At 35.6% G+C, this 19,888-nt stretch overlaps 1 protein-coding gene across 2 annotated transcripts in view; it reads left to right on the plus strand.

Moving 5' to 3' along the window:
• Window positions 1–19,888, plus strand: part of LOC116718713 (glypican-6-like) — a 160,295-nt gene that overhangs the window by 15,618 nt on the left and 124,789 nt on the right. For both annotated transcript variants that reach the window (XM_032560916.1, XM_032560915.1), the window contains exon 2: window positions 13,765–13,923. In XM_032560916.1, the coding sequence (XP_032416807.1) occupies window positions 13,765–13,923 (159 nt within the window). The remainder of the gene's footprint in view (window positions 1–13,764; window positions 13,924–19,888) is intronic.

The raw sequence follows: 19,888 nt of genomic DNA on the forward strand, positions 1-19,888 counted from the left end.
TCCAGCTTATTTACATAGCTTGCACACTGGCAAACAAATAAAAAGGCTTATTACAAATTAAAGGTTGCAAATCATAGAGAGCTACTCTATTGATGCCCAAGAATAAAAGTGACCTTCTTCAAAGCATGCAACCCTCCTAGTGGATTCAATCATTAAATATTTCAGTAATTATTTTAAGCAATAATTTCTTACTACACTATGAAAAGAGACTGAATGAAATGCTTAATCATAAAATGCATCATAATCAGCACCACTCTGATGGATATAGTCTATTATCTAAATAGGCTTTTTAAAAGGAGAAAAACATAATGCAGTTCTTATCTGTCTTTTGTAGAAATATTTGAACTATTATTTGTATCAGTCAGTGTTTACCAATGTAAACTGTATTCAGAAGTGTGTTTGTTCAGTGTAGTTCACATACAACACAGGTTTTTGCCACAAGATGCTTGACCTAATGTTTTTTTTTGTTTATTTTGCCATTGTTAGGGTGAAAAAAACTGCATTTGAAAGCTGTTGGGGCTAAGAGAAATTTATTTTGTGAGGAGTGAGTGTTGTTTAAAGGGGAAAAAGCAGCGACTAGCTGCATTGTGCAAGATTAAATTTGACACAGAACTGATAGGCAAAGGCGCTTCATCGGTCACCCCCAAGGCCGAGGAGCCTCTGCGGCTTACCTGATAGCAGACACACATCAGCAAAAGTATCATCAACAACACACACAGAGCACAGTGTTTTTTGATACTGTGCATTTATTAGCAGAATGATAATAAAAAAGCATCATAAGACAAACAGACTGACTAGAAACAGTACGAGCTGAGGTGACAGAGAGATGGGTGTTTTTTTTTTAGGGGTGGTGTTTGTGTTTATAATCTGAAGGAGAATGTCATAAGTGATTAATCCCAAAGTTACCTCAACAAACTAATGCAAAAGATTATGTGTCTGTTGTTGTGTTTGGCTGTGTGGCTTCCTGGAGGAGGGCATGGGCTGAGGTTCAGCAGGTGACAATTACTGTGTTGTGCTCCTCTGTTAACTTTTTACATCAATGGACTTTATATTACAGAATTAAAAAAAAATCATAATTGTGATTTTTAAATGGTGTATTAATTACTTTCTTTCTTTCTTTGGCCAAAGATCAACCCCATGTACATAGATCAGGGCTGTCAGGTTCTGGTCCAGTACAGATGTGTTTCTGTTCCAACACATCTGAATCAAATGAATCAAATCAATTACCTTCCCAGCGTGTCTTAAAGTCCTGCAGAGGCCTGTTAATGACCAATCCATTAGATTTAGGCATGTTGCAGCAGGAAATAACCTACCCACAATGACCCGTCTTTGTACTCTGCCGGTGTGAAAGCGCACATGCTCAGAATGCTGGGCTAATTGCTGATAGCATGGTGCTGCGTTGTGCTACTGAACCTGTCCAGTTTAGCTCTCGTAATGATAAGGAATATGTGTTACATGAGCACTTCGTACACAGGTGGTTACACCAATTAAAGCACATCATCTTTGTCCTGACAGAGCAAATTGACAAAACTGTTGTTCATCAAGATATTTTCTGGAAAAATGTCTGCATTGTGTTCTTTTTGGTCAGCTGTGATTTTAACCTTGGAATTCCACAATAAACACCATTTTTTTAGTATGTTTCCTAAAGGTAAATCATAAAAACTGATTCTGCATCCTGCTGTGCTCTAGATGTTGTCTTGTTTTTTTTGTTTCTCTTTTCTTTTCTGTGATCTCCAAGGTAAGCTCATGTGCTCTTTGAGTAATCTTGATAGACCTGCCTCTCCAGGGAATGCTCACCAATGTTACATGTTTTCTCTGTTGCAACTCTGGATAATGGCTCTCTCTGTTGTTCTCTGGAATCCCAAAGCTATATAAATGTCTTTCTAATTCTTTCCAGTCTGATAGATATGGATTTTTTTTTCTCATCTTATCATAAATTTCTTTAGCCTTGGACTATGGTGTTGTTTTTTTAAATATATTTTAGTCTTCTTTGTGTTGTCTAACAGGCTTTCTTTTGGCCATTAGACAATAATCAGTCCTTCGGCCAGACTGTTATTTTTACTTAATTAGTTTTTTTTCTCTGAAATTAAGATTATTTAATTATTTGTAATATTAAGCATAAGTATAAGGAGTAGTAATCTATTAGGGGGAAATACTTTTTCATATAACTGTACCTATATTCATTTTTTCTCTACCTGACAATATGAGAAAATGTCAGATTTTTATTATGCTTTTTATTATGCTAATTTGTATATTATGTTAGCTTAGTGTGTTTTCCATTTGCAAAAAAAAATGTATTTGGTTGTCAGATCTGCACTTCTAACACTTTACAAGAAACAGGGTGAGTTTTGTGGTGCAGAGCAGAGCCTTTTTTATGAGAAGTACAGTATTTAGTTTGAATATTTTCAGTCCATAGACTGTTTTTCATTTAAACCATCTGCCTTTGTTGAACAGAACCCAGGTTATGTAATTTTAGTATTTTAGTATTATACTATCTTGACACAAGGAACAAAGTAACAATTTAATTTGAGACATTCACAAACATACATCTAACATATTTTTTGTTCTTATTATCTGTTAGTTATGCTGTCAGTTTAAACTAATGTAAGCAAGAGGTAATTAAAAAATCATTAAATAACACCTACACTGCTGTCACATTGCAAGCATGTTCATTTGACTAAAAAGGGATAGAGCTGACATGACATTGGCATCAACATCATGAAATTATGAACTTGAAGTCTTCTGGTTGCTTTCAGCACACTAGAGCAGAAATGTCTACTTAGCACCTTTCTGTGAACCCTTCAGTTGTCTATACATTACTCTCAGATAATTTTTCCAACTTTGGAAGTTGTTTGAAAGTTAGGAACTCTTTTAGCCTTATCCAATCAAGGCAACATATGGTGAAAGCAATTGTGGGAATTATCTGTGTCATCTTGTTTGGACATATTCAATTTGGGTCTCATGCCCCAGTGGAAATAGTTGAAAGAGGGTGATTTGGGTGATGGAGGGAGATCCAGATGGCAGAGCAGCGGAAAGATCAATCGAGCTTCATGCCTTTTTTCCCCTCACTTCAACATGCAGACAGATGTGATTTAACATAGTAAATTAGGTTTACTTTCAGCTTGTGGATTTCTGTTGACAAGTAATAACACCTTCAACAGGATGCACAAACTTGCTTATAGAAACGCATAGCATATGTTTTTTTTATTTCTTGATTTATAACAGCTACAAAAATCTCATCAATTTGCCTGCTAGGTTTAATAGGCTGTAAAGAAGAAGCCTTTTATGGATTACACCTAATTTTACAGACAAATGCATACTAACTGGCTGCACCCATTGTCCTAGAGAACCATTTTTAAGTTGCTTTTAAAGGGAAGAATGCTGCTGATCTGGTATTTTCTTGACTATGACTTCCAGGCAAAAGTTCTGCATCTTTAAAAATCAAAAAAGATGTTGCATTAAAAAACAGTGGCATTATATTAACTAATGTTTAATGGATTTTTTTTATTAATCACTTGATGATGTACATATAATCATTATAATCTGGATGTTCTCAACATGGCATATGATTTCAGAAATGTGTATTTAACTTCACACTAAAATCAAGCTTTTCTACATTTGCATTGCTCAGACACTTTCTCACTTTTGGTAGTTTTCATATGCAAATTCATTTATTTATCCAACCTTTTTCTTTTAAACATTTTAAATATGTTTAGAAGAGAAATTATGTTCCCTTGACTCCAGATTACAAGAATCTTACAGATGTAAATATATAATTTGGAATATTAGGCTCATCATGCAAGCATTTTGTCCCTAAAAAAGATTATAGAAGTTGTATTTTTTTTCTCTCTTTTAATAAAGCAGTACATAGTATTCATAAGCTCTTCATCATTCAGCAGTGTTTAATTTATTTGAGGGTATGATTAAGCTCCTTTTTCGCCCTCTAATCTAGGTCATGTCAGCTGAATGAAAGGAGCCTTAAACGTGTTTCAGCCCAAACAAAGAGAGGACAGTTATGGCCCAGATGTGGGAGACGGCCTCAGCTCTCCCTGAGTCAATAGATCTCAAAGATAGAGGTGTCAACCTTTAAAAGGAACATGCAGCTCAGGCAGACTTCTGGCAATTACTGCTCAGTGTGCTGAACTTGACTCAAACCATTTAGTATAAAGAGAGGGCAGAGGAGGAAAAAAAAAAACTACCTGCTCTGTCACAGGTTATCGTTGGGAGAAATTTTTAACTTTTCAACTAGTTGAGTTCTGCCTGTTCTGTATAGTCATCATTATGCGATAGACAGTATATTCTGAAGTACTAAAAGAAGATGCCATGCATCTTTCAAAGGATAAATCAAGCTGATATTTTCTGATTTGTGGTTTAGATTACCAGAACAGCTAGATTACTGAACAGTATAAATGTTCATTCATCTCTTCTACTAGCAAAAGGTTATGGTCCAGCACACAGTTGACTTGCTAGACCACCAACATCTCCAGCAGAGACCATCTGTCTGTAGACATTTTGACCCTTGTGGTACTTTGTCAAAATACAAAGTGAGCAGCGATGACTATTCACTGCAGGCTAATCTCACTTTTCTCATTTCAACCCTATAGCTTAGACATGCTGTGATGTGGGAGTATTATTTGCTAGTTCACCAGAAAAGAGAATGGCCAGGTTTCCTACTAATGAAAAAGATCACTTTTTTTATCTTTTGGATTTTTTCGGGCACCTCAGGGAAAGAGAAGAGCATTGCTAGCAAAACAAACAACGTTTTAATAAATTGCAATGAATTGAATCATCTGTTGCATCTATGTTTTAAACTGCAATAGCACTCATAGAAAATGCTAGAAAGGGAATATCAAAATGGATTGACATAAATTACAACAACATCTAGATCAGAAGAGTCTCCAAAAAATCAAGACTTTATTATTTAACCTCCATAAGCATATTCAGACTGACTTAAAGAGACTTAACAGCATACAAAAAGCATTTTCCTGAATGATTCAATAAAGGTTTTTTTTTCTTTACTCTAAGGAATGATCGACAATGCTAAGCTAGCTAATTAGATAGCTATCCAGCTATCAATTTATCTGGATAAAGATACTGATAATCAGTTGTATTCACTATTTTCATGCAGTGCACTCTGTGTTTTGCTCTGTCTCTGCATCAAAACAAAGCCAGTGACACGTGTTATTATGATTCACCTTAAAACTAACATTTTCAAAAAAGTGTTGTTCGGTAAATATATGTTGTTCCTACATTGAAAAAATGTTTGTTTAACACATCTAAATGATCGAAAACTGAGAAATTGTTTTAATAATCTAATGGCTAGTAGGTTCCCAACTACCCCGTTCCAACCCCCTTGCATGTGTTTGCTGAAAAGTCATTCTTGTTCAGGCATTCAAAGTGAACCCTAGATATTTAGACCCAATGACTTCAAACTAAATTAAATCATGGCAATCATAGGAGAACAGGGACCAGTAAACTCTACTGGTGAATTGAAATGTCAAGAACCTACGTCTGTTTTAGGTGTGCAGCCTCATCAGAAGGCGATGAGTTGCTGTACTTCTTAGAGCTTTGTGGGAACAGGGTTGTAAGTCCTTTGAAAAAGCAATATTCCAGAGGCCGTTCTGAATGAGGCCAGTGCAGTAAGGTGGTGGTAGATCAATGATAATAAATATGATTCATACAACAGCGTATCTCCTAAGTGCAGAGCTTTGGTCTACACTAGTGCAAGAAAAACTCAATAATGTGCATCAGTAGATGATGCAACATAAAAACAAAGCAGGTTTTCAACCAAAATGCAATTGTACTGTGTGCTGTTTGAGCTTGACTTTTATAGACTCTAGTTTGTTTTTTTTTTAATAGTTTTTGTTTGTTTCTTTGTTTTATTAAAGGAAACATTTGAAATAATTAGTTTTGTACAGAATACACTAGACACAATCTGCAGTGAGGCAATTCTTTTACATTTCGAAATTGCTTTACATATTTTCAGTATAGATGAGGGAGGCAGTTTTTTCTTTTGACTTCAAGATCTGCTAACTTGTTTTGGCAAGGAGCTCTTGTGAGACTGTCCTTACTTTATAAATGCTGGCAAGAGTGGTTAAAAGTTGTACCAGATGGCGAAGCCCATATGCAGTTTGCCCTTTGGCCAGGTAGACTAATGAATGCTTTTGGGAGTTATTCTGGCACTGGACCCTCCATGGGCAGGTAACTCCGTCATTTCCCTCAGCTGCTATGAAATATTGTCTGGCTTTCACATTTCCCTGTAACATATGCTTATAGTAATAGAGATGAAATTGAAATAGAACAAAAAACTCTTCACTTTGATATGATGGGACTGCTATTGTATAGTTCAATATGTTTATATTATTGTGGACCCTTGTGAGAATCTTTAGATGATGTTGGACTTCTGGTTAACCTTGGATATTTTTTCCTCCTGGTGCTACTAAGGTACTAATAATTCTGTTTCTTTGTGTCTTCTGAATATGTTGTCCTTAAGGAGTACGATACATACAAACGCTTCTACAAATAATAGAAGCAGAGATGCGTTGTGAAAACTGTGGAGATAACTGCGTGTGTCTGACCTTCACAGTCTGGCTATAGCTCATAAAACCTGTCTGCAATAAGTAAGTAAGGTAATTTAAGTAGATGAACTGCATAATATCTTGTATTGTAATTGAAATAAGTTCAGCTAAAGTGGAAGGACTATGAAACATGCGCAATAGTGTGGTGGTTAGAACCGTCTCTTCACAGGCAGAAATGAGTAACTGTGAGACTGAACAGCTGTCAGTCTCTGCTGTGATTGACCGCCGACCTGTTCAAGGTGTACTGTGCCTCTCATCCAGTGACTGCTGGGAGTTTGTCTGAAATATTGTCGACCTAATAGATCTGAGAAGTATTACATCATGTGTTTCAATCCAAGAAATCTATATCAGACTTAAATCAAGTTGTCATGAGTGAGCCTGAATAACTGTGCAAACTTTTTCTTCTATTTTTGCATTTATCATAGAAAATCAGATGCCTTTTGAAGACAGGAAATTGAATCACCATGTTGTGTGTCACTTTAAAGCAAGTTTCACCACATGATCTATTTTACCTCTCTGAGAAAAAGATATGTTAATAAATATGGTTTATCTTAAAATGAACATCTATTTAGTTGTTGTTTTCTTTTTACATTTTCTCTAGATTTTCTATTTTCTCAGTTTATAATGTCCTAATTTTCTTGTTTTACAATTAAAGTTCATATATAAAATAATAAATAAAATCATAATAAAGACCCAAATTTTAAATCAGAATTTGAACCGATGGCCTTATTGCTGCAAGCCAACGGTGTCAACAACTGTGCCCCATGTGTCATTTTTATACACTGTATTTTCAGTGAAAATACATAATTTCAGTTATGTGGTTTTGGCTGAGGCTGTTATCGTTTTCTGCCAACACTCCTTCTAATCTGGGTTTAGTTATTTTCTTTCTTCTTTTAGAGGAAGATGTGACTTGACAGATACAGCTCCAAAGTCTGCAAACTCCACACGTCTTTCTCGTTCACATAGAAAAGCTTGGAGACGTGGTAAACTGGCCTTAGCTGGCTTGTTTTGTTTCTGTAGTGATTTTCTGTGATGTTCAGCCATACCGAAGAGACAAAATTAAGAAAAAAATGTATGATACACTGATTGTATTTGGAATTCGTTGCTGATCAGGCCACATCACATGCGACTATAATGACATTATGGTATTTGTTTCTTTGGAGTGGGTCAAAAAATAAACCTCTCACTTTGTGATAAAGCACCCACATTTTTAGATCACTTTTAAATGCTTACACATGTCATGATATGTTTGGCTTACAGTGAATTTAATTTTGTTTAATCTTATGATTCTGTTCATATTGTTTGTCTTGTATAATACATAACTCCCACATTTATTTTGTGTCTCTGGAGAAATGAGAGAAACAGCCTGTATTGTTCTAAAACATAGCACCACTGAACAATGTAGAGAAACCAAAATTGACCTCAAAGACATACAGTAATAGTGTTACACACACACACACAATTATACAGACTCGTTTTACATTTAAAAAGTGAATTTTATTATTTCTTTTCTTAGACAATAATAAAAAAAAAATACTTTAATAGCTGCACTTCTTAAAACAACAGCTCCTCAAACAAATAAAATTGAGACTAAATGAAACAAAGTTTAGTTTTGGTAAAACAACTTAGTATGGGTCACTTTAGTATTTTGTGTCTCTGGAAACACAAAATAAATATAAAGAGCTATTTTGTTGTAAATAGGTTAGAAAAACTTTGAACTTCTATGAAATGACAAAGCAGCTAGAAAAAAAATGACAGATTATCCTATCACAAAATCTGAATTCTTACATGATCACATATTTAAATCTAAAATTAAAGAAAGGAATACAGGTATGGGAGAGTGGTGGCTTGCATGGCACTTTAACATGACAAATTAAATTTTGTACTTCTTATAATTGTGCATCCATCTATCCATCCATCTATTGTCCATACCCACTTATCCCTGCAGGGTCATGGGTCAGGCCCGGTGCCTCTCTACTGCAGTTATTGGGTGAGAGGCGAGTATGCCCTGGATGGTTGCCAGTCCATCACAGAGACATGCTGGACAAACAGCTATGCACACAGACTCTAATACCTAAGGGGACTTTAAAGAGACCAATTAACCCAAGAGTCATATTTTTTGACTGTGGAAGTACTCAAAAACAATCCACACATTCACAGGTGGGACATGCAAACTCCTAGCAGATGAATCCCAGTCTGGGATTCGAACCAAGGACCTTTGTTCTGCAAGACAGCAGTGTATGAAATATGTATTTTAGGTTTAACTATTGTGATTTCTAATGTTCTTGCATTGTTGTTTAACTGGGAACTCAGTCCTACTAATTTTACTGTTAGAGTCTCAGCAAAACCTGTTTGCCCAGACTGTTAATATTTCTGCAGCCAAGTATTTTTAAATGCTGCTGGAAATAGCAAGAATCGTAAGATTGTCTTTTTCCTGCCCATTGGACACAAGCTTTAAAACAAAGAATTGATCACTCAAACTTATGTGTCTTTATTGTCAGGAAATATGATGCCAAAGGGGGAAATATGATGCCAAAGGAAACGGATGCCCAAAAACCTGCATAAATTTCAGCATACATATAAGGTTTTAGCACTCTAACATCTGCATTATCATACTGGTTGTTAAATATTAACTTTCACCAAATATAACCAACTCCATTTGTAAGCTAATTAGGTTTTATGTTTTAAATATATATTGCAAATGTAATAAACAATTACAAAACATTTAATAACATTTTTCATCAGGGGAGGAATTATATTTGCAAGGCTGATTGTGTTTGTCATGCAACCAAGCTTTACCCTGTTTTCTCTGACAAATCAACTGGACTTTGAGATGACAAACTGGTCAACGACTTTAGATAATTACATTTATTTTCAATCATCGCTGGGAGCATATTGTATGTGATGATCAGGGGGAGCTGCATCTGCAACCTAAAACATGTTTCTAATTTTTGTTTGATTGAAATGCATTTAAGCTAATGACACAACATTTCATTGAAATATCTCCCAAAAACATTAGCATTTATCCTAAATTATCTCCCAGTCTATAATTACATACATTTAAATCCCTGATCAGCTCATTCAGAAAGCTGAGCAGCAGTGCGCTCTGCTCTGGCATACGAGCTCAGTACAGCTGCAAGGACAGAATGCCACATTAGTAAGATGGAGCAAGTTGCATTTAATTGTGCAATTCCACATTGTTTGCATAATTATTTGTTCATAAATCTGATGATCATTTAAGTAAACACTGTTTTATGGATTTTTGCATGGCTGTGTGTGGTGACCCATGAATTTGTGATTGTCAGTAGGTTAATGAATTATGAATGTGGGTGGATGTGTCAGACCTTGAGATTAAAACATGTGTTGTTTAAAGTCCAAAGTAAAACAGTTTTGTGTCTTTCTAACAAAATCAGTAATTATGCAGTCATTTTTTTTATTAATTACATTTGCACATTTTCTTTCACCCAGGCTTTTAAAAAAATCCTTTGGGTACAAGAGAGAGACCCTACTATCTCTTGTGGCCATTTTTTTCAGTACAGTGTTGTCTTTTGAAAACTTAAAGAAAACAGTTCTGCAAAAGTTGTCTTGAAGCTGTGCAGAATGTTGCATGGCTCCATATTTTCTTTCTTGTGCAAAGTAGTGAAGTAAAACAAGGGAGATACTGTTTAATGAGACATCACCTTATCCAGTTTTACATTTGTTGTGTTTTAAAAAGCAAACCTCACGACCCAAAGATGAATTATTCAAAATGTGCTGCAAAATTTCATGTGACTTTACTATTACTCTTATTTACAATGTGCGGTTTAGATTGGCATTTGGATTTATAAAAAAAGAGGCAGAAATGAAGACATAAAGAGGGATTAACATGCAACCATCCCATTTAAAACACCTTATAAATGCAGCTCGTGCTCATGGCCACTACTCACAAATGCTTATTGTCGGTTGGCTTTAGTGACAGAGGAAGGGTGAAGTCAAATTAAGTGTTTATATGAAAACAAAACTGAGAGGTGAATAGAGAGGTGCACAGCCCATGAAAGCTAAAAGCACTACCAATTCCCTTCACCTGTCTTTTACACTTAAGGACAGGTCTGCCTTTTATTGATTTTCTTTCTTTTGCCAGTCTTCAGTAGCCAACAGTGGTATTCCAACAACTTAAACCAATTTTATTGCATTGCAGGAAACCTAAAATTGAAAGCAACTTGCAGTCCTTCAAACTCACAGGGTCTCAAACTATAGCACAAAGCTGTAGTTTTCCCTCAGTTATCCATCATTATGACTCTAAGGCGTAGACCTACTGTTGTGCCAAGCTCCCACCTATTTGGACACCTACACATTCTGACTCTATCAAGCATGCTGTACACCTGGAATGATCAGTTTTCTTTAATATTCTCCAAGTGTGCTAGTTAAAGATGAATTAATTACCCCATTCTTTGTAGGCAATGTAGCATGAATTATAATCTGTGATTAGTGCTACTTCATAAAAAGAATCTCTCAAGTAAATGACAGAAAAAGAGTGCATGATTTTTGACTGATACATCTGTGAATAAGGTGATGATGAGTAAATATGAAGCTACCGTATGTTTCCCTTGCGTCATTGCAGCATTTTACAAAGCATCAAGTTTTTTTTTTTTTGGGGGGGTTGTAGGCATTTTGACACAATGATGAATGTCTATGTTAAAATATTTTCACAGTGATGCTCCACATATTGGCTGTTACATATAAGAGTGGGAAAATGCTTTTGCATTAATTGAACCACATTGTCAATTAGCAAAAATGCCAAAAAGCTTGGAAAAAGCACAGAGGAGAAACTGACAGTTGCAAATCAGCTTTTTTAGTCTTTATAAAGTTTTGCTAGAAGTCTATGGTAACACTCTGGAGGAAAGTGTTTATGTTGAACTGTTGATGGTGCACCTCATTACTGGAGGTTGGTGCCTCTCTTATGTCTGATTATGGATTAGGTACATTAGAGAGTGCCTGCACGTACATCCCTCATCTTCCCTGTTTCATTATCCATATAGAGCTGCTTCATCCATGACTTACTGTACAAGAATGCAAAGCACCTTAGTGCCTGCCATTTAAAGCAATGGTTTACTGTAGAAGTATTTCTGAAAAAAAGTCCCACTCTCACTGTCCTCCATGCCAATTCCCCACTGGAACAGTGGCACTCGTTTCATCTCTCTTTTCATTTGTTAATAGGTGGATGTGGAAAAACTCAAACCTTTCATGTGTCTTCTAGCCAGACTTTTTCTTTTAATCCCTAATGATGCCTCAGATTCTCAGTGCCAGAGTGTGTGCAACATGCAGAGAAATAGCATGTTAGGTAATTCTTTAAAGGAGTCAAAGATGCAGTACAATTATTTTCCAAAGAATCTGCTTAATGGATGCTCTCTTTCTAAACAACTTATGGAGATGTTGTTGAAAGAAGTTACAATGTCAGTCATTTTTTAATATTAGGTTGTTGCTTTGTTCTCTGGTTTTTCCACCTCAAACAAACTAAGAAAGAAAAAAAAGAAAGGAAGTCTCATTTTTAGCAGTTAGTAGCTCATGGATGCAACTTAAAATTACAGTATGCTTTTTTTTTTTCCTCCATTATTGGTAGTAATGATTTCAAAGCCAGACTTTCATTTTATACATCATTCTCTTGTGGGTTTTACTTTGTCTATTGTTTTGTGTAACTATGTTTCTTGTTTTCAACTTCTGAGTTACTTATTGATAGTTATTTTGGATATTTCTTTTCGGTATTCTAGTTACTTCCAGTTTTTTAGTATTTCTGAGTCCCCAAGTCTCCTGTGGGTTTTGAGCCCTTTTCATATCTCACTGTGTTTTGTTTGTGAACAGTTGACTAATTTTTAGTCACTGGTTACTGTTGTATCATTGTTTCTATTTAATTCCCTCTGTCTTTGCTCTCTGGTTTTCCACCCTGCTAATTAGTTAAATTGTTTTCTTATTCCTCAGTGTAAAGTCTTTGGTTTTTCAGTCAACGCTGATTCATCTGCTCAACTACTAGTATGTCATCCTAAGTTATCTTCCCTTGTTTCTGTTTTATTTTGAATTTCTTTAATTTCATGTGCTTAATTTAGTTTTATTTATTAAATATCTTTATCTTTGAGTTCACCTCAGCTTCCCTGTTCCCTGCATTTGGGTCCTCCACACAAACACCTCTATGACACGTTTGGTTTTCTTAAATCATTTTCTTGTGGATTTTTTTTTTTTTTTGTTCATCAATTCTAAAGATTTTTTTTTCTTTATGTTAAAAGTTAAGTGTAATACAAATACAATTATTCAGTTATCCAGTGTTAATAAGAACGAAATTAAGAATTTATTAAATGTAGAGTGCCAAGATTGCATAGCACTTGTTTACATTCTCAACTTTTTAATCCTCTAACTAATTTGAATGGCTTTCTGAGGTCAATGTAAAATTCCACTCTGGTCACTTCACAAAAAGAACAGATGGCAAATTCCAAGACTGCTGACTCTCTGCTGTCAGCAGTCTCATTTGAACTATTTTCAACAAATATATCTTCTCCATGTTATCAATTAAACACCATTTGTAACTATCTGATTTCTGTTTATCACTGCAATATTTTTACCAAATATTTCACACCAGAGGTGATGCTTTAGTTCTGTATAGGGTTTGCAGAAAGATGACTTCAAACAAATGCTAACATTGTTTGGTATCTGATGGATGAGTAAAGAGGCAATTGTTACTTGTCATGACAAAATATGTTAGTGATTTGTTTATAGCTTGTTTTGCTGGCCCCTAGTGAACAGAACTCTTCTAATGTAACCATTATCCAAGATTGCTTGGCTGATGTCATAGTTTGAGGCTATGCCAGGCTCCATCTTTGCTGCATGCCTTACGGCTAATTTGTTATTCTGGACTGCATACATAATAAGACTGACCTGACTTGACTCGGCTCTAAAAACAGTATTTTCTATCTCCTGTAACGGTGATGTGATAAAGCTGCTGTATGGGGAAGAGGCACTGATATATAAAAGTTACTTTATGTCTCGCCAATAAACATTATCTTTTCCATTTGTTACAGTCTGGCTGTCTTTGATAGTTTCAGAGACGAGAGTCCCTAAAATCACAGGAGACTTTTGATCAAAGACTTAGTGCAGCCTTCTGAAAAATCCAAATCCTGTGGCATTGCAAAACGGTTCTCCGTGTCTGTGTCTCGTTCAGGTGAGCACCTCCGTGTCTGTCCCAAGGGTTACACCTGCTGCACATCTGAGATGGAGGACAAACTCAGCCAGCAAAGCAAGCAGGAATTTGAGGTTATGGTTGAAGACAGCAGCCACAACATGAGAACAACATTCACCTCCAGACATAAAAAGTTTGACGGTAAGTCAAGACATTCATCTATTTTGTACCTTTTTTTGCTGTAGGGTATTTGAAAATTTTCAACAAACATAATTTTATGATGCACCAATATTCTAGAAAGTCAAATAAAAAAATGTACAGCAATTATTAACCTGTCTTAAAATAGCCAATATAAATATATCCATATTTCAACAGTGCAAGTGAGTAAAAATAAATTTTCTCATGTTAGGCTAGGATTCCAACCCAAAGGTGTCTTTAAAAAAAGAAAACCAGAAAATTGTCACCAAGTTTAATAAAAGTTGAATCTGGAGTCAGTGAGTTGAGATGGATGCTGAGTGGAAAAAAAATGGAAGGTCACCAGCTAATAAGTGGATTTGAGTGAGTGGCTCTCACCACTCAGAGTGTATGAGTGGAATACCAGACAGTGTAGCCCGAACCAGTGTGTACTTCAATCCAGGAGATTGTGGGAGAATAAGCAGGGTGGTCAGGCAGATTAGCAGGCAGCCAGGCAGATAGATGAGGCTTAGTGTGAGGCTCCTGGTAATCACTGGACATTGCCATGCAGTGACTAGGCATACAGAGACTGCGGACCCAAAACCTACAAACAGTGGCGGAGTCATTAAATATTATAAAGATAATTGCTAAGCATCTTGAGATTATAGTGCAATATCAAAAGAGTTATGTGTTTTTGATCTGGTAAAAGATAAATGACAAAGTGGGCAATAAATACTAAACAATTATAACATTATGACCACCTACATATCATTGAGTAGATACCTTTTTTAGCTCTATCACAAAGCTGTCAAATTTGTTTGTGGAGCACAATTGCTCAGTTTGATTGAGGGTTACATTTTTTTTCACATTATGTTGAAAGATGCCTCTTCTATTTCTTGCTCCCATTCTTGCTCAGATGTCCATTGTTCACCTGCTTTTTTCCCTTCAAGGCCATTTCTTTAAGAGATTAAAAATGTTGTAACAAACTCAGATTAAGTGAATTAAGGAAAAAGATGGCTAGAAAATATGGGAAACAAGAAAATATGGGATTTAAAGGCAGTCTTCTTCAAGCTAAAATTAAGATTTAGTAAATATACTTTTGTGGAATGTATGATCAGTTGGCGCTTTCTAATATCAGGTATCGGCTGATATTGGTAATTTTTTAAATAGTACGAGTCTGATAAATAAAACTGGCCAGATATAACGACCAATATTTATTTCCATTTAGTTGCCGTTTTTTTCTGAAGCGAGAGGTGAGAGCGTTTGTCATGTGGTATTTGTGATGCCCAGTGATTTTCTTTTTGGTCACGAGACATTTTCTAGTGATGCAGTGCAGGATTGTGGGGAGTTTAACTGAAACAGAAAAGCTATGAGGGTGTCAGGGGTGTGATCAGGTTTTTCTAAGGTGCTGAAAGGTAGTGAAATATATAAAATATACATATATAATATCAGTAAGTGTTGGTTGTTTTCCATAGCAGCTGTATCAGAATCATATATTAATATTAGCCTTAATATTTCTAGTATTTATTAATCAGTACAACATAAACTATGAATTAAAATTCTTCCCTTTATGCACATTATAAATACCCAGTTATCTGAAATTCTGAATTGTTTTACCCACACTTTTGCCCAGTTGTGTTCAGTAATGTTTAATAACATAATTTGCTGGATTTTTATCAGTAAAATAATGCTGTCTCTAAAACAAGGAATTACATAATCTTATGCAAGACATACAGTTTCAGATTCTGTCATTTTTGCACAAAAACGCAGATCATTCACTTGCAGAAGATAGCTGCTTTCAAAGCTTGGATCAAACTCTCAGTGGCTCACTGTTATAAAATCATTTCTTGTTGACTTTCTGTGTTTAAAGATTAAAACTGCCTGCTTGAACCAGGAAAAGGGAAGGCAGCAAAAAGAGAAATCAATGTTTCATTGCCCAAACAACATCAAGGATGATGTATTTGATTCGTGTCGCTGACGACTGTTAAATGATCCATCTGACGGGTTGGAAATACCTGGACCAGTATCCGAGGAACAACAGCGCTGTGTTTAGGCTGGTTGACAGTTATTTATTTATCTGGTTTAAATCTGCTTAAGAGATAACTAAACACAGATTTGTCAAAATAGCAATATTTAAAAAACAAGCAACATTGAAAATAGTCATTTGTATCTTTAAAAATAAATTAAAATAATATTTTTACTATTTCAAAACATAGTTGAAACATACCACACTAAACTACTGTAACATTTGGACAGTCTTAATGCAAAATCTAGAATTGCCAAACAAGCTAAAACCAAAACAAAGGGCTTGAGACTAAATTTGCTTTTCTTGAGCTGACTCAGCACTGGCCAAGTGTCACCATTGATGGTTTAACATAACTTAAATTAGGGTCTCCAAAACGTCCAGCTATCTGTGAATCTTTTCCCACTCAATTCATGCATGTTTGCAAGCGATCTAGTGTCTTTCTGGAGTGCTTAATGGGGCAAGAGGTAGACTGTTCACCAGTTCAACACAACACAGAGACAAAGAGGACATATAACCATGCAGACACAAATGTCCAGTTACATAAATTCATGTTCTTTTGTTTACCTATATTGTATTGCAGTATGCCTGAAAGCCACATTCACCACAAAAAACATTCATGACATGATTGCTGTTGGTGTTGCATCACACTGCCTGAACCTTCCTACAGCTATGAGTTTTAGGGCAAGAACATTTTGTTCACGATTTTAGTAACTGTACATGTACTTCATTCTAACGGTTCTTATGTTAAAACTGCAATAACTTAAAGTATTGTCAGCATAAAGATGTTGTCCTTGAAAGTAGAGAAAGCTAGCTTTCCTTGTGTATATGCTTAACTGATACTGATTTCTTATACAAAGTTTCCTTGATTGTTTAAACCTTTTTTAAATAGTTTGACATTCGTAGTATATGTCAAAAATAATAGAACATTTTGGAAGTTAAACCTTCAGAACAATATTGATATTGTTTATCAACACATTTAAGGCATATGTAATCTATTATGCAAAAAAAAATCATCTTCCATATATGATCAAGTTATTACTTCTCTTAATATCACATGCTTTCTTATTGCGTTAAGCTTATCCACCTCATGGGGTTTGAATCATCGCTTATAAATTTTACATGCCCCCATTTCTGTCCAAAGTTATTTATAGTCCCCTATTATGAAAACCTTAACTTACTTTTTGATTACTGGCTGCTTCCCCTGAAGGCCTGTGGGTTCTGATGCATTATTGAGCAATCTTGAAGCCATAAATGACTGTTGCACACTAGAATTAAGGCTTGGATATGAGCATCCAATCATCTGGCTCTGTTACCCCATCTTTCAGCATGCCTTATGCTCAACCAAGGACCCTCAAGAGTTCTATCATATGAACACCACATATAGCGCAGGAAGAAAAAAATATATAACTAACTTTGCAGAAGTGCACTTCCGCAGTCAGTTGACTGATAATTTTTGGCTTAGCCTCAACAAACTCCTGATTTTAGTCTCTTAAAATATGTCTGTTTGCTGATGTGTCTCAGAGAATGACCTAAATTAAATTAGATTTAAAAAAATATGCTTAATATTTTGTGTCGGCTTGGGTGTGTGTGTGTGGGGGGGTGCACAAAGCTGTGTACTCCTGCATAAAAAGAAACATAATTCTTAAAAGGTTTGGAAAATCAGCTCTAATGATAAACCTTCATGTCTGTGGTTTTATTGATCAATAGGCATTGAAAAAGCAGCAAACACTATGAATTAACATGAATAAGAAAGAGGCTTTCTTCCTTTCCTGAAAACGTCTATTTTGGAGGTGCAAGGCTTTTGTCTGACAGTGACTACATACAGAATAAAAGAGAAATAATTGTAGCGCACAAGCTTTTATAAATAATAATAAAAAATGTCTCAATGCTCATTTAGGTAATAATTGTCAACCTCAGTCTTTAGATCACAAATTTACAGGTGTACTGCAATAAAAGCAAAAATTATACCAATACCAATTGTGTCTAGTGTTAGTAACCAGGACAGCTCTTAGTCTCTTTTTTTGTTTTGTTTTGTTTTTTTTAACTAGGGGCATCAACACACTGGATCTAGCATACTTAAATATGAAGAAGGCATTTAAGGCAATCTCCTGCTGCTGTCTTCACTTCTTAGACAACTTTTCTGTGATGCTTATTCATGCATACAGGCCCCTGCTTATCGGAGCAAAAAAAAAAAAGAAAAAGAAAGGCTACTGGCACAGTAGCCAGCTGAGAGCTTAGATTGAAGCAGCTATGTCAACATTACAGGACTACTGAAAGTGCACTGATTTGGATATGGTCAAGGTAGCAACATGAATTAGGATGACTACATATTTTCTGTGGCAGCATGCGTCCTGAAGTGCATGGAGTACGTCTGTCATCTCAGAGAAAGCCTCGGATAAAAAGCAGCTGCATGCTGTGCTGAAAGCAAAGGATGTTCCTTTTAGGTCTGAGAAGATGACTCAGAACATGTACAGAGCTGACATGAAACATGCCATCACAGTGGCAAAACAGTGTTTTTACATTTTATGCTGCACAAGGAAAGACCACCTCTTGTTCCCATATTTTTGGAAATGCATCTTACAGAATTTACAGAAAAGAGATTCTTTGCTAGCTGGCATCTCTGATTGGGGTATCAAGCATAGTTTATGAGTGTTGCACTTAAAAACAGTTGGGCTCAACTTTCTCCTAATCAGGACATTTCACAAAAAAACATTTCTGGATCAGAGCTCTCCAAATCATCAGGGAACCCACTTATTTTAACCATGGGAATTTCTTCTTGCTTCTCTATGATAAGATGCTTCACAGCATCCAGATCAAAGCAAGCAGATTCTGCGACAATCGTTTGCTTCTCCGTCTTGAACCCAAAACCTCGTCCTCAGGAATTAATTTACCAGTGTGTATTTCTTGGTCTCCCATTTTTGGTGACACTGCTTTGGAGAAGTTTAGTTGTGCAATATAAACGAGCATAAATAGCTATTCAGTGTTGCAAGAAGTTTGCATCTTTTGTGACACTGAAAACAAAAATATAAACCAATCTTGCTTGTTTAAAAATCATGTGAGGTCTCAATGTAGCATCAACAATCCAACACTTTCAAGTACTACTTCAACGATTGATTAATTTGCTTGGTAGGGGAAGCAGAGTCTTCTCAAAACCAAGAAAGGATTTCATAATACACTTGTCCATGAATTCCTCTCATCACAGTGTACTGATAATGATTCTTTAGAAAGTAATTTCTAACTCAGAAGAAAAACATCTTAACCTAAGAAATAAATATTGCTGACCCTATAACTAATACATGTTGACACTCTGCTTCTACTCATTATGACACCAGCAGAAATGTAATTACTGTCACATTGACATTACCACCTTCTTTAAGTGGACTTGTTATCTGCTTACAGTTGAAAGTAGTTATTTCTTAATATCTACTTTCCTTCTTTTACGGTTTGTTAAGAAAGTGATCATGTTTTTTATTACTTTTTTTAAAGTCAAACATTTTCATACATTTCCTCAGTATGTACAGTGTTGTCTTTCAGTTAAGTTGTATGACTTAGGTAAAACATTTGAGTATTTTTCTATAAGCTTCTCACAATAATTAGCTGGGCTCTATTCTTCCTGAAAGAAGTGCTCTAAGTCTGGTTTGTAGGCTACTAGGACCGCACATATTTCTTCAGCTCTACCTGCACATTTTATACAGAGTTGATATTGGATATTAGATTAACATTGATTTTTTTTGTTCTTTAGTCACTTTGTAACTTGTTTGGTGGTATGATTGTCCATTTATCCAATAGGAAGAAGCTTTGATATCTTAGTTGAGGCCATAGGAAGTTGCCTCAATATTTCTACATGATCCTCTTTGCTCTTTATGCCATCTAAAATATTTTGTGCAGCAGCCAGTCACTTCGAAACCAAAACACCCACAACAAAATGCTGCCACCTTTGTGCTTCATAGTTGAGATGGTGTTGTG

The sequence above is a fragment of the Xiphophorus hellerii genome, chromosome 4 (assembly GCF_003331165.1).
Source record: "Xiphophorus hellerii strain 12219 chromosome 4, Xiphophorus_hellerii-4.1, whole genome shotgun sequence".
NCBI classification, from domain to species: Eukaryota; Metazoa; Chordata; class Actinopteri; order Cyprinodontiformes; family Poeciliidae; genus Xiphophorus; species Xiphophorus hellerii.